This window comes from Schistocerca americana, chromosome 5 (assembly GCF_021461395.2).
Source record: "Schistocerca americana isolate TAMUIC-IGC-003095 chromosome 5, iqSchAmer2.1, whole genome shotgun sequence".
In the NCBI taxonomy this organism is placed as follows: Eukaryota; Metazoa; Arthropoda; class Insecta; order Orthoptera; family Acrididae; genus Schistocerca; species Schistocerca americana.
Genome location: NC_060123.1, coordinates 649,128,739 through 649,142,678, shown reverse-complemented (window position 1 = coordinate 649,142,678; position 13,940 = coordinate 649,128,739). Strand labels below are relative to the sequence as shown.

The window sequence follows — 13,940 nt, the reverse complement described above, 5'->3', positions numbered from 1 at the left end:
AGGCACACCAAAAAGGCTGCTAAATATGTGAGCTTTCAGTCCAAAGGGCCTTCTTCTAAAGTAGATAACCCACTCACGTACACACATTCATATAATCACAACTCACACACACATGACCACTGTCTCTAGTCACTGAGACTTTGCTTATTCAATGATATTGTTGCCAGCTTTTGAAGATAACCTCTCAACTGGGACAGTGGTGGTTAGATGGGTTTCTCATCTTTCCTTACCTCAGTAGGATTTACCCTGTTATTGGCTGCTACTGGTGTTCTCAATTAAACGATTATTTATATTGTGTCAAGGTTAAAAACAAACTCCCCTTTTGTCAATTGTGTTGATTGCAAGTGGCTTGTGATGTGATCTTACATCTGAAAGTTCTCCTCCATTTTAAGGTTTCAAAATTTTAACACAAATGCAACACTTTGCATCTTTTCTACTGTTTTTGTTTTTGTAAAGTGTCTCCACATACTATGTTTAGTATTCATGCCTCACTACATTAGCATTGTAACTTAACCCCATATTCAATAAAGAATCAACAAAAGATGCAGTATGGCACTTCATCAAGTGCCAACCAACACCCACACCATGCATCACAGGTGTGACTGAGCAACTGAACAGAGCAGATAGAGACATGTCAGTCCTGAAAAATAGGGGTGTTAAGACAGACAGGATATTCATTAGCTTTGAAATTGCAGACACATCAGGAGTTAAGTGAGCCATTCAGTATTTATATTGAATGAGAGACATGAATATATATGATATATGTAAAATATGCAGACTCCCAAAAGTTGAAATGAATTTATTGAAATTAATTAAGTATTTAACATATAGATGAGCTGAAGCATCATAGTGATTATACTTACATTCGGTACCCAATAGAAGAATATCGATAATATGAAAGCCAAATATACTGGTACATAAATTGATATTGTTGATAAATCAACAGTTGATATACTGTTGCCATTCTGTTCTTCATCTGCTTTGACCCCCTTCAATTTATACAATACGTGTACCCAGTAGACAAAATAATCGATAATCCATTCCCTGCCTAGGAAGGTTAAGAAAGGTGACTACATTCTGCTGGGTACCATGGGACATGGTGGTCAAGGAAAATGAGTTAGAAGAATTGGCTGCCTAGCAAGTGTGTACTGAAATTGAATGGTTCAAGGTGGTGATATTCCTCTTTATGATGTCACTTTACTATTGAGGTAAAGAGCCATGCATCAATGAAAATAAAAGTTGTTGGGAGTGATGGATAATGATCCATAGTTGGTTAAATCAGCTCCTCAGCCAAGACAATTCTTCTTTCGCCTCCTCAAACAAAATTAAATCATTCTCACTAGATTTTGAATGGAGAATAATCAGGTGATACATGCCTTCCTGATCCAATAAGAGGACCTTCCAATATGTGGTGTTTGTGGTAGTCAGACTCAATCGTCAGCTTATCTATCCTAATTTCTAGCAAATTATATTTTTCAAAATGTCTGGAATACATTCTATATTATTAGGTTATTGATTTTAATTTTGCTGTCAGTGTGGATGTTTCTTAATGACTTTTCCATAAATAATCAGTTAGCCACATTTCTCCAGGTTGTTATTTTAACCTTTCTTCTGTTACTGGAATGAGAACGGCTACCATTTGTACAGCCAAAGTGATAGTGGGATTGTGCAGATGACCTGAGTAAAAAATGGTTTAAGAGATTTTATCCATGCTTTTGATATGAATTAAAGAAAAATTAATCACTACAATAACTCAGGATCATATCTTCTACTTTCAGGCAGCAACTTATGACAAGGATTGAATGTGAAGTTCTGAAAATAGTGCAGGATATTTCTGAAGGAAAGTCACCTGTAATACAGCTTCCTAATCCAGACTGGGCAAGTGTTGATTATGATGACGGGTAAGCAAAGACTGAGTACCAATTGTAGTTTGTCATTGTATATCTTATTTTTATTATTACAAGCAAAAAATATTATGGATAATTTCTTCTGAACCAAATCAATTTGTATGCAATGAACAATGAAAGACAGTGAGTAGTACCTGTCCTAAAACTTATTGGTGGTAACATTTAGTTGGAAAGGAAAGGAATTAAGAATCAAAATTTGAGTTCAGCAAGAAGAAACATATATCTTTCTGATTTTTGTTTTGTATCAGACAAGAACTTCATACCACATACTAGTTACATGACAATATGCAAATCATTAATGTCAAAAATCATGTTGTACCACAATCACCTGCCACGAAAATGTTGTTATTACTACCAGTTTTTACTGTTATAATGATCATTAGGCTCAAGAAGATGTTCAAATATAGTTGGCCTATCTGTGTGGAGACATACATCACATTCTGCATGATCTCAAAAATACAAACTGGATGATATAAATCAATACACAGAATGTAAACTTTGTTCAGAAGATACTGACACTTTGGTTCTTCTGAAGAGAGTTTAAATTTATTTATTGAGTTCTGTTGCCCAGTTCGTATTCCTAAAGGTCATGTAGAGTAGGATGCTACTTAATGTGTGTATCCACACAGATACTGTTATTGAGAAACTTGTAGTGCCAGATGACAATTAATTAAAATCCAACTGATAGCAATAGGAACAATTTTCATAGCAGCTGATGTAGGAAACATATGGTTTTTGACAAATATGTGCAAGCTGCAAATATTACTAGTAATAACCAAAATAAACATGCTTCCTTACTTTGAAACTCCAATATGGATTGAAGGTTCTCTGAATATGATGGTATGGGGTAAAGGAAGGCATGTACAATGTTTCTAAACAACATGGCATCTGTGGCATTCATTTATCCATTGCAGTCAGATGTGCTTGTAATATTTCTCTCCAGTGGTATCAAATGCAGTTGTGTGCCTGCTGCCACCATTTTGTCCCTCGTCACATGTTACTTTTAACTAGCCTATTATTTTCTCTACAATTGCGTATGTGATAAAATATGTTTACAAATTTTATCACCTAAGTTGAAAAGGAAGATTGGTACAATTTAATAATAATAGAATACTTACCTAGTTTTAGCCCACCCGGTTAGCCGTGCGGTCTAACACATGGCTCTCCAGGCTGGGAAATGCAAATGCAGGCTGGTTACCCTTATTCTGCCTCAGCTACACTATGTCGGTGATTGCTGCGTAAACAAGTTCTCTACGTACACGTACACCACCACTACTCTACCACCCAAACATAGGGGTTACACTCCTCTGGTGTGAGATGTTCCCAGGAAGGGGAGTGGAGGGGGGGGGGGTTTCCACTGGGGGCTGAACCGCACAATAACCCTGAAAGAGTGGTTTGGTGTGGGGAGGTAGAGGGGTGAAGTGGACTGCGGTAGCCGTCGTGGGATTGTGGACCACTGCGGCTGCGGTGGGGAGGGAGCCTCTCCGTTGTTTCTAGGCCCCCCAGTTAACATACAATACAATACAATACCTAGTTTTATCTGCTGTGCTCTCAGAAGTTATCATAGTAGCTTATTTACCATAGTACAAGGAGCAGCGTGGAAAAGATACAAAATCAAGAAAAGTATGTTCTCATTTTTGTCTTGTAAATCAAAATGTAGGTACCAAAAATATTTTATTTATTCCATTTAGCCTATTTTCAGACAGAGTTTCATCTATAAGTCTTTACAGAATCTTGCTAATGACAAATTTCACATTTTAAATTAAGAAAATTTTTGCTATGAGCTCTACATTACATATTGTAACACAACACATTGTTCATTATTTATGTGATGTATGTTCAGTTCTGCACCTGTGTCAACGATACAGTATCAGAGAATATGTCATAACATCCTAAACTAATAAAGTATATGGGGAACTGTAAGATTGTAGAACTATAAGTACATTGATGAGGGTTTTAGTAGAAAGAGTACAAATATGGATCTAGAAGTTATATCATTACCATGGACTACCCAAATGACAAGGGCTGTATGAGATAAACAATTCTATACATTCCTTACATGTATAGTTTTCATAATAGCACCAAGCAGTGTAGTGATACTCCATCTGAACAGGAAACCCAACGGTACCAACTGGCCATCGTGTCTTCCTCAGTCAATAGGCTGTTGTCAGTTTTCATGGCCTGAGCCTCTATTTCTCAATCAAGTAGCTGCTCAATTGGCCTCACAAGGGTGGATTGCACCTCGCCTGCCCACAGTGCTTGCCAGACTCAGATGGTGATCCATCCATCCAAGTGCTACTCAAGCCTGACAACACCTAACTTAGGCGATCTGACAATAACTGGTATTGCCACTGCAGCAGGGCCATTGGCAGTGTAGTGCTAGCTTATTATTAATACAGAATACAGATTAAGCATGTCTTATGTTAAGGTCTTCCTTGACTCATTCCAGGGGAAGGTTTTGCTTCTTGATGTGATCTACGGAACACAATGAATGCATGAATAAAGACATTGATATCAAATAAAACTGATCTGCCCATATCCAGATCTGGCAAAAAGACTTCATTCCCAAACTTTTTTCTTATGCATAATTGCATCATCTACACATAAGGATGCCATCCAACCTGCTTACTTTTTATATTTTCATGGATTTTAATAACTCACAAATGTAATATTACATACCTAAGAAACTCTTGTGTTAACAGTACCAGTAAGTACTAAAAAAAACTGGAATTACATTGCCATAGCAGAGCTTGTGTAATACATATTTCTGCCACTAGGCATGTATAGCGCAACTCATTGCTGCCTGTATTCTTGACTGGCTTATTCTGTTTATCTGCAGTGATGGTTTTTGCTAGCACTGTTGTGTTCTTGTTTCATTTTTTATGACGGCAAGTTTGAGTGAACAGTGTGTAGCAGTGAAATTTTGTTTTCTGCTCAGTAAAGATGTTGCTGAAACTGTTTTAATGTTAAAAACAGTTTTCCGAGAGGACGCTATGCTCAATTTAAAATGGTCGAGGCTGCTGTATGAGAGCACAAGAGCATGTGAACACCCTAACTATTGACACCTTGCAGATTTTTTGGTTATTTTCACTGTTAAACGTAACTGTTTGAATGCTGTTAAACGTATCTGAAGTACACGGCACTAAATCTACCATGCTATGTATTGCTACTCCTCTAGACTATGTCAAACTTGGCATCACAGTCATGAGCACATCTTCAGTTGTGTTCATTTTAAGGAGCTTTTGCAAATGAACAACTGATGTGGCATTATTGCCTTATGGGTCAAATACATAAAGATTTGATAAGCAACATGCACCGTTGACGGCGTCCCCTACCATGCAATTACAAGTTTATGTCAGTGTCACCAGGTGGTAGCATACTGCAGCAGACTTGTTTCCCCATTTGCATTGCATAAATCTTGCTGGACAGTAGCACACTCCTCAGATATGCAAATTCACTCACTGTATAGCAAAATTATATTGGACGTCAGTATATGTTACAGAAAAACCTAGTTTGTGGGTTTGTGAATAAGTTACAGCATATTAAGTTTTGGATTTTGTCATACAGTAATCTATTTGAGGTGAAATGATCATAATGGCCATGAGGCCATACATATTTATATACGTGTGTGGTGTCTGTTCTTTCAGACAGATGTTATTAATTTCTATTTTCCATGAAACACAGAAATTAAACAGTTGCCTAGTACATCACAGTACCTGTTAGCCTGGATGGAGATAAATAATTGTTTGAAACAGGTTCATGAATTAATTTACGTTAATGGATGACAAATATTCATCAAGCAGCTCAAAGTTGTATTGCCTCCAGCAAGAAACGAGTTCCATCTTGTCCAATCCAAAGTTGGTGGCCAGCTAGAAGATAAAACGGATTTCATTGTCTGGTGGAAAGGCCTCATAAATGTATCAGGCAGTGGTCCTTCAGCTATTCAAGGTCTTGATGCTAGTGACTGTCTGTTGATCACTGCAGAAAAACAGCTGGAAAAATGAAGATAGCTTCTTATCTGTGCAGTCACTTTTAATTCATTGGCCTTCCCTCTTCTGTAACTTCTGGGAAACCAGTTTTCCTCCACTTTGTATCACTGGCCAAATGTAATATGTAATTTGGCCAGTGAAGGGAGCTGTTATAGTTTCTTCAAACATCTTATTCCATATATATAGGTAATTCTTTTCCAATGCATATTCTGTTATCTTCACCTGGGCTCTAAAAATCATCCTAAATAGTTTTCATTGGTTACAGATCTCATAAACCTTCCTGTACAGAAAAGATGGACTGGTTCCCATCTGGGCTTTTACAGCAGTCCATGCCATCTGATAACAAGAGAACAAGGAATGCACCAGACTATCCTTAACTCCAGAAAGTCATGGGGATGGTCAGGTATTGAATAAGGAACACTGGTGTCATGATTATATCTGTGTCTTGTTGAAGTTAGGTATTCTGATGCCTGCTGGTGCTAAAAGCAGTTGTGAGTATAAAAGGAATGTAAAAAAGTGTTTTTGACTGTCCTTGATCCCATAAAGTACTGAGAATCCGTGGGTACTGAGACAGGAACCTCACTGGACACTGATTTTATGGCTGCCTTCGTGGAGGATTTATGGAGAAAGTTATGCATACTTTGCTAAAAGCAGGCTTCACACAATGAGGCAGGCACCATACAGTAGCATTAGTAATATTTTTAATATTTCATTTCAGTGAACTGGGAATTGAACTTCTCTGTTGCTCCCATGACTATACTCTTGCTTTATTCCATATTGTTCACAAATATTTTTCTTGCAAAGCTCATTATGTTAGGCTCTATAATAATCATTTCTTAAGACATTACAGTGAGGTATGACAGATGAATTTTGGTTTTACTGTAAGTTGTGATGCTGTTCCCACATTCTGATGTCTCATGTTATGCTCACTGAGTTGTCTGTCTTTCTTCAGATTGTGTTACATGTCTTACTAGAATGCAGCTTTCATTAAGTGTGATAAAAAACTGTATAATACATTTTATTCCTCATTAAAACTGTGTTAACTATGCATATCGAGGCACTGACTGTTCCTCAGTTGTCGAATAAATTGTGGCGTTGATAGGTTGTATTGACCACGATTATCACCATCTTTGGACTCTGAATATTCTGCCAAGCCTCCACGTTAGTTTCTAGTTCTGTTCTGTATCACAAGCTGTGTACACATATATGATGTATTGTGAAATATATCTCTATGTGGAATTTAATGGGGATAGCTACTGCATTCAACTGATAATCATATCCTGTTCCCACATTGGCGACCCCGAAGATTCTACGTCTTCTGTGACTTCCGTGCTGGGCTATGCACACGACGCCATGGCTACCTCACCCAACGACCGGTTCTACATTAATCCACAGTGATTCGCAATCTCCAGCCACGTTAACTTCAAACTTTGTCACTCTACAACGGTGGAGTGCTATGCTGCTAACACAAACAATGGACTCTGGTTTCATGTGCAGCACCACCATTATTGCAAAATGCACCCGGTCACTATCAACCGTGACCTGTTCCGGTTTTGCCTCATTGTCAAACCAATCAAGAACATTTTAGTGCACACAATTCTCCATGCTCACTTAAGAAGAACTTAAACTTTGGTCATACAAGTTACCGACCCCCCCTGCATTCGCAGGGGCCCCCGGTTTTGGTCGCTCAGTCGCTTGCCTCTCCCACATTCAACCTGTGTTGCAATGTGCCCCCACACCGTGTGGACAATGTGTCGATCGTCACCTTTGATAACCGTGTGCTTGTCCTCCTAACAGACACCGCAGCCTCGCCATCCAACGGGCAGTTAAATTTCAGTGTGGTACATAGCCTGTCCATCCCCCGTGAGTGCTACCCGTCAGAAATCCACGCGTTCACCTCATTGGACGGCTCGATCTGCATATGGGGCGGACACGCCTACACCACGCTGCAGACTGTTCCACACCCCTGCTCTTGGGCCGGTCGATGCATTGTCCACTCCCGCTGGTTAACCGACTACGAGGTGGATCTGCCGCCAGTCACTCCGCCTCGACCGATATGGAAATCCCAGTCGGGCACCTGCCAACTCACACAACTACTACCGACGCTGACACCCACATGACCTCCACTCAAGCCTCACTGTACTGCGAGGGGGGGGGGGGGGGAGGGGCGCTGTGTGGCATCGATAGGTCGTACCGACCACGATTAACACCAACTTTGGACTCTCATTGCTCTGCCGAGCCTCCATGTTAGTTTTTAGTTCTGTTCTGTATCACAAGCTGTGTACACATATATGACTTACTGCAAAATATATCTCTATGTGGAATTTAATGGGGATAGCTACTGCATTCAACCGATAATCGTATCCCGTTCCCATAAAGTGATTCTACCGACAACTGATTAGTGAGTATTGATATTCCTGATTTACTCCTTCATAATATCTCCCAACATTAAGACCATTGTCTTGTCTGATAACACAACGCAACAGCGAATTTGCTACTTGGGTGAAAATAATGTGAGTGTTATGTAATAGGGTGCGCTGATTCTGATTTTGCGATCAGAAATGTTGTAGAACATTGGTATTTAAGGTTATATCTGAAAGTCATAAAAGCCTGTATGTGGGTTAATATGTACCTACATCAACAAACCATGCTTGTTGTACAATTGTGTGAGTGTGTGTATGTGTGCGTATTCTCAAGGTCACTCTGCTTTATGCATCTGTGGAAAGATAAGTGTGTGTTAGTAAAAATAAACAGGCAGGCTTGGACAAGTTCTAACTAGCCTGTGACAACTTCTAACTTGTCTACGATCTACAGCATGCAGAGAGGTTTCAACATGTTTTATAAAATTAGTTCCCATGCAATTTCTCCTCTTTGTCCATCAGTCTGATTTGGAGGTGACTAGAGAACAGTTTGTGCTAGTGTGGTTCCGTGTTTAATTAATCAACAGTTGCAGTAACATGCATTTAAGTGATTTCGTATATGACAATTCGGTAATTCTTTATATGGTGATTCAGTAAACAAAAACTGCAAAGGCACAGTTTTGTGAATTGTCTGGGCTGCTTTTGCTACATATTTGGCAAGTATACAATGTCCAACCAGCACATTGTAAGCTACATATAGCTTACAAACATTACATCAGATGTGAAATCAGAGATCATACAAACTCCTGGACTCATGAGCTCTGTTGCACTGTCTGTTACTCCGGCCTAACCCATTGGTTAAACGGTAAGCAAAATCGAATACCTTTTGCTGTTCTCATGATTTTGTAATAGTGGGAAGATCACCACTCAGATTGCTGTTTCTGCTTGAGCAACATATCCAGGTATAGCAAGAAGTGCAAGTCAAAAATCGTGTATCCAGATTGTCAGTCTGCTCTAAAGCCTGTGACGCATGGTACAGATCACCCGGTACCAATTCTTCCTTTATCCAATGCACTGAAGAATGAAGAAAGTGATACTGAAGGTAATGACAGAGATGCTGGAGCTATGGAATACATAAATGATTCCAACAAAATTAAAAAGCCTCATTTGAACAGCCAAGCCAAACTGGAAGACCTGGTTCACAATTTGTTGCTGTCGAAAGAAAAGCCTCAACTGCTGGGTTCCAGACAGAAGGAGTGCAACTTACTTGAGAGAGGTGCTACAGTTATGCATTTTTGAGAGTGACACATGAAATTCACAGCATACTATGCTGATGAACACAGTGTTTGCTTCTGCCATGATGTGACAGTACTCATAAAGGAGCAAGATAACAAATATGTAGCAGAAGAGTGGAGACTTTTTATGGACTCTAGCTCAAGCAGTCTCAAAGCTGCATTACTATACAATGGCAATGAGAAACCATCATTTTCTATTGCTCATGCTGTGAGAATGAAGGAAACCTATGAAACAATGAACACTCTCTTGATGCTGATTAAGTACTCTGAGCATAATTGGAATATCTGCAGTGATTTAAAGGATGTAGTCCTTCTGTTAGGAATTCAGATTGGGTGTACAAGGCAGATGTGCTTTATTTGCCTGTGGAATAGTCGTGATGACAAGAATCACTACATAGTGAAAAATTGGCCTCCCAGAAATTTACCTGCAGTAGGGCAGCACAATGTTCAACATGTACATCTTTCGGATCATAATAAGATTTACCTACCTCCACTCCATATCAGATTGGGTCTTATGAAACAGTTTGTTGCAACAATGGATAAAACAGATTGTGGTTTTCAGTAGCTAAAAGGCAAGTTTGGAAAGATGACAACTGACACAAAATTGAAAGCAGGAGCCTTTGTTGGACCAGAAATGTGAAAGTTGACTCGAGATCCGCAATTCAGATTGGAGCTTATGGAATGAGAATTAGCAGCTTGGGACACATTTGTGCTTGTCGTGCACAACTTTCTTGGAAACACCAGAGCACACAACTATGCAGAAATTGTGAACAACTTGCTAACAGCCTTCCAGCACCTCGGCTGCTGAATGTTACTAAGATGCATTTCTTGTGTTCACTTCTCCATCAAATATGGGAGCTGAGAGTGACAAGCACAGTGAAAGATTCCACGAGATGTCCGCCATGGAAGCAAGATATGAAGGCCTCTTCAGTCTGAACATTATGTGAGATTACTGTTACTTTTTGCAGAGAGCAACAGAAGGTTTTCACGGGCAGAAAACAAGAAGCTCTACATACTTTTAAACCAATCCATAGTCAATCTTAGTGTGACTAAGGGTCCCTGACTCATTTACGAGGTAAATAGACATTTATAATTCACTTCTTAATTGTAATATTTAGTGTTTTCATCCCAAAGTATGCACATTAATTTCCCTAAAATTTCTCACATTCACAATTCAACACAGTTAACAGCATTAAACTTGATAACCTTTACATGTATATAACTTTTTTTTCCTGACATGCCAGGACAGATCTGACTGCAGATCTGTGTACAGCACATCCAAATTACTACAAGGAATGTATTTTCAACTCAGCAACAGAGAAAAATTATTTTGTTGCATAGTGTAATACATCACCATTCACTTTCACGCTGCATGTATCCATTTATAGAGTTTCAGTGTAAATCTAATACCTTGCAGTGCTGCTGCTTATTGTTCTGGAATTATGTAAATTATGAAGAAAAGAGATGTTTTACCTCCTTCTTATTCATATAAGTCTTCATAAGGCCCACATCAAAGTCCTTATTTAGTATTCTTCTTGTAAGCATAATTAACACTAGTTTCAAGTCTGATCAGAAAGATTATTAAGTCAAAACTGTTACTTAATCACTTAAAATTTTATGCCAATAAATTCAGTGTGGCACAGCACTAGATGGTTCTGTTTATTATCATCAACAGCTTTTCTTTTTTATGTTATTCCTCCTTCCCTTTGTTCCATAAAGGCTCTGATTCTTTAAAGTCTGGATTACAATCACAGTTTTGCACAACTATTACAAGTTGTTTGGATAATATGAAAAGGCAGATTGCTACTCACAACATACCGGAGGCACTGAGTGGCGGACAGGCACACTGAAAATGACTGTTAGATATTATTCAGCTACCAAACAGCAGGCAAGAGACAGCTGGATCACTCACTTGTTTCACGATGCACCCAACATGATGTGCTTGACTTCAGTGACTGCTTCAAAGCCAGTGCCATCTGGATTCTTCCCACCAAAACCAGCTTTTCTGAACTGCACAGGTGGGAACATCCTGCAACATATCCTTCATTCCTGTAACCCCTTACCTCAACTTCCACTAGTCGCTACCCTCCACCTGCCTGTCCACTGTCCTGCTCTCAGTCCAGCCCTATAAATTTCTTCTATCCTGATAGCATACGTGCAATAGCTCTTTTCCCTTCTTTCCTCTCCCCTTTGCTCCCTCCCAAGCACAGCCTCTCAAAGCAGTACATAGCAGCCCACTGCCTTGCTCCACCACATCCCTGCATGTTCATACAGGCAGCAGTGGTGTCTCTCCCCACTCATTCAGTCTTCCCTTTTCATCCCTTCCTGTAAGTCTTCCCTGAGGAGAGGTTCTGGATGATTTTTCTCTAACTCACCCCACTTCCAAAATCTCACCAGTCCCCAACCATTCTACCAGAAGAAGGAACAACCACTGGCCCTGAAAGGTTGCCCATTCCCATAAATTTTATGTGTTTTCTTCTGTCTCTGCTTGGTGAGTAGATTTTTTGTACATTCAGTCAAATTGTATTTTCAGAAATTGATTATTTTCATTAAACTACTAAACAGAATACTCACCCAGTACTTTTGAAAAACATATTTCACAAATGTTAGTGTAATGCATTTCCTTTAGACAATATTAGAAGAATGTGTCAGAGAAATTAAACCTCATGGCTTGTAGCACAGTGTTTGCTCAACAACAGATCAGCATTAATTTTAGACACATACTGTTGTTCATTTGGTTGGAAACCAATTAGGTCATATCACTCCATAAAATATTGAGTAGTTGCTCAAACTAGAGCTTAGTACTTCTGCTTCGGTAGCCACCAATTTACGCAGATTTCAACTAAAGCCTTTGAAATATCAGCCCTGGGCCCATGATTTATTTTAGACACTCAAGAGCCATTATAGGCACAAATGCACAATATTACATGTGATGCACTTGAAGAGGCACCAGGCTCTAGTGGCAGTCTGTAAACCAGCTCATAGCAAGTGGTCCATAATATGGTCATGCTCAATCCAAATAAGGTCTACAAAACATAGTCCAGATATCAATTTTTTTCCATTTTAACTTTACTGAAATTTAAGAGTATTTTCACTAGATGTGTTTTACTTTAATTTACAAAGCATCTTTAGTGGTCATTTTGTAAATATAATATACTTACTATGTGTCTGCATCTTGCTATTTATAGATTAAAAACAGTTTTTCTTTACAAATTTGGCATACAGTTTACTTGAAATATTTATTTCTTTTTTCATGTATTCTGGAGTCCATTGCTTTTTCTCCCAGTCATTGTTAGCCGACATTGAAGTTCTCACACAAAAAGAAGAATAAACACCATAAGTAAGTTGTACACCAAATTTGTAAAGAAAGATTGTTTCTAATTTATAAATGGCAAAATGTAGAAACATATTATTTATAGAATGACCAACAAAGTTGCTTCCTAATGAAAGCAAAACGTATCTGGGGGAGAACATTCTAAAACCACAGTAAGCTGAAAATTGGAAAAACAGTAACAATTGGTATATAACAGCTGCTCCAGAAGATGGCCATGCAAACTAACGTAGTTGAGGCAATGCATCAAGTGTTACCCGTAGTGCAGTCTAGCAGGTAGCTTAAGTGAGCAATGTGATGAGCAATGAATGGAAAGTGAGGTAATTGGGCTACAAAAGTACTTGCCACAAGCCACACCCACTGTACGTGGTTTAGCCTACCCGCTGAGTAGCGTGCTGCACTCTGGTGAAAGGCTGCCCCAATTGCAGCCATAACAGTTCTGGAAATGCCGTGTCCTCTCTGTCTCCTGAGCAGTGTGCGATTTGTGCTTTTACCAGTGGGGGGAGATGTCTTAGGGGGTTAGTATAATTACATATGTTACTTGCTTGGACCGTGGTGTTACCCATGGTTAAACAGTTATTTATAAATAGATGTTAATGCCGAAACTCAATATTCACGCATATGCACTATGACAAAAGCGATCCCTTGTTATATCTTTAAAAGTACATTATAGGTAAAGCTTATTTACAAAATCATCTACATACAGGTATACGAGGGAAATTCAAAAAGTAAAGGCACATTTGTGAAAAGCTGTACTTATTCTGATGATAGAAAACTGAAACATGCGTTATTTTTCTACGTAACCTTCCTGGACTTCAATGCAGTTTTCCCGACGTTTTACGAGTTTTTTTTATTTCATCAGAAAATACGTTTTTTGGTTGCATCTCTAAACAATTTTGCACCGTAGAAATGACGTCTTCATCACTTTCAAATCTTCTTCCCTGTATTGCTCCCGTTAAGGGTCCAAACATGTGAAAACCGCTTGGAGCCAGGTCTGGACTGTATAGTGGATGTTCCAGCACCTCGAATCTCCTTTATTGCGTCGGCTGTCCGTTTGG

The 13,940-nt window shown here is 39.0% G+C and overlaps 1 protein-coding gene across 1 annotated transcript in view; it reads left to right on the top strand.

Annotated features, from left to right (window-relative positions):
* Positions 1-1,788: 1,788 nt before the first annotated feature.
* LOC124616610 (meiotic recombination protein SPO11) overlaps positions 1,789-13,940 on the top strand; it is a 194,007-nt gene continuing 181,855 nt past the window's right edge. Inside the window, exon 1 of the mRNA XM_047144932.1 lies at positions 1,789-1,901. Within this exon, the coding sequence (XP_047000888.1) occupies positions 1,789-1,901 (113 nt within the window). The remainder of the gene's footprint in view (positions 1,902-13,940) is intronic.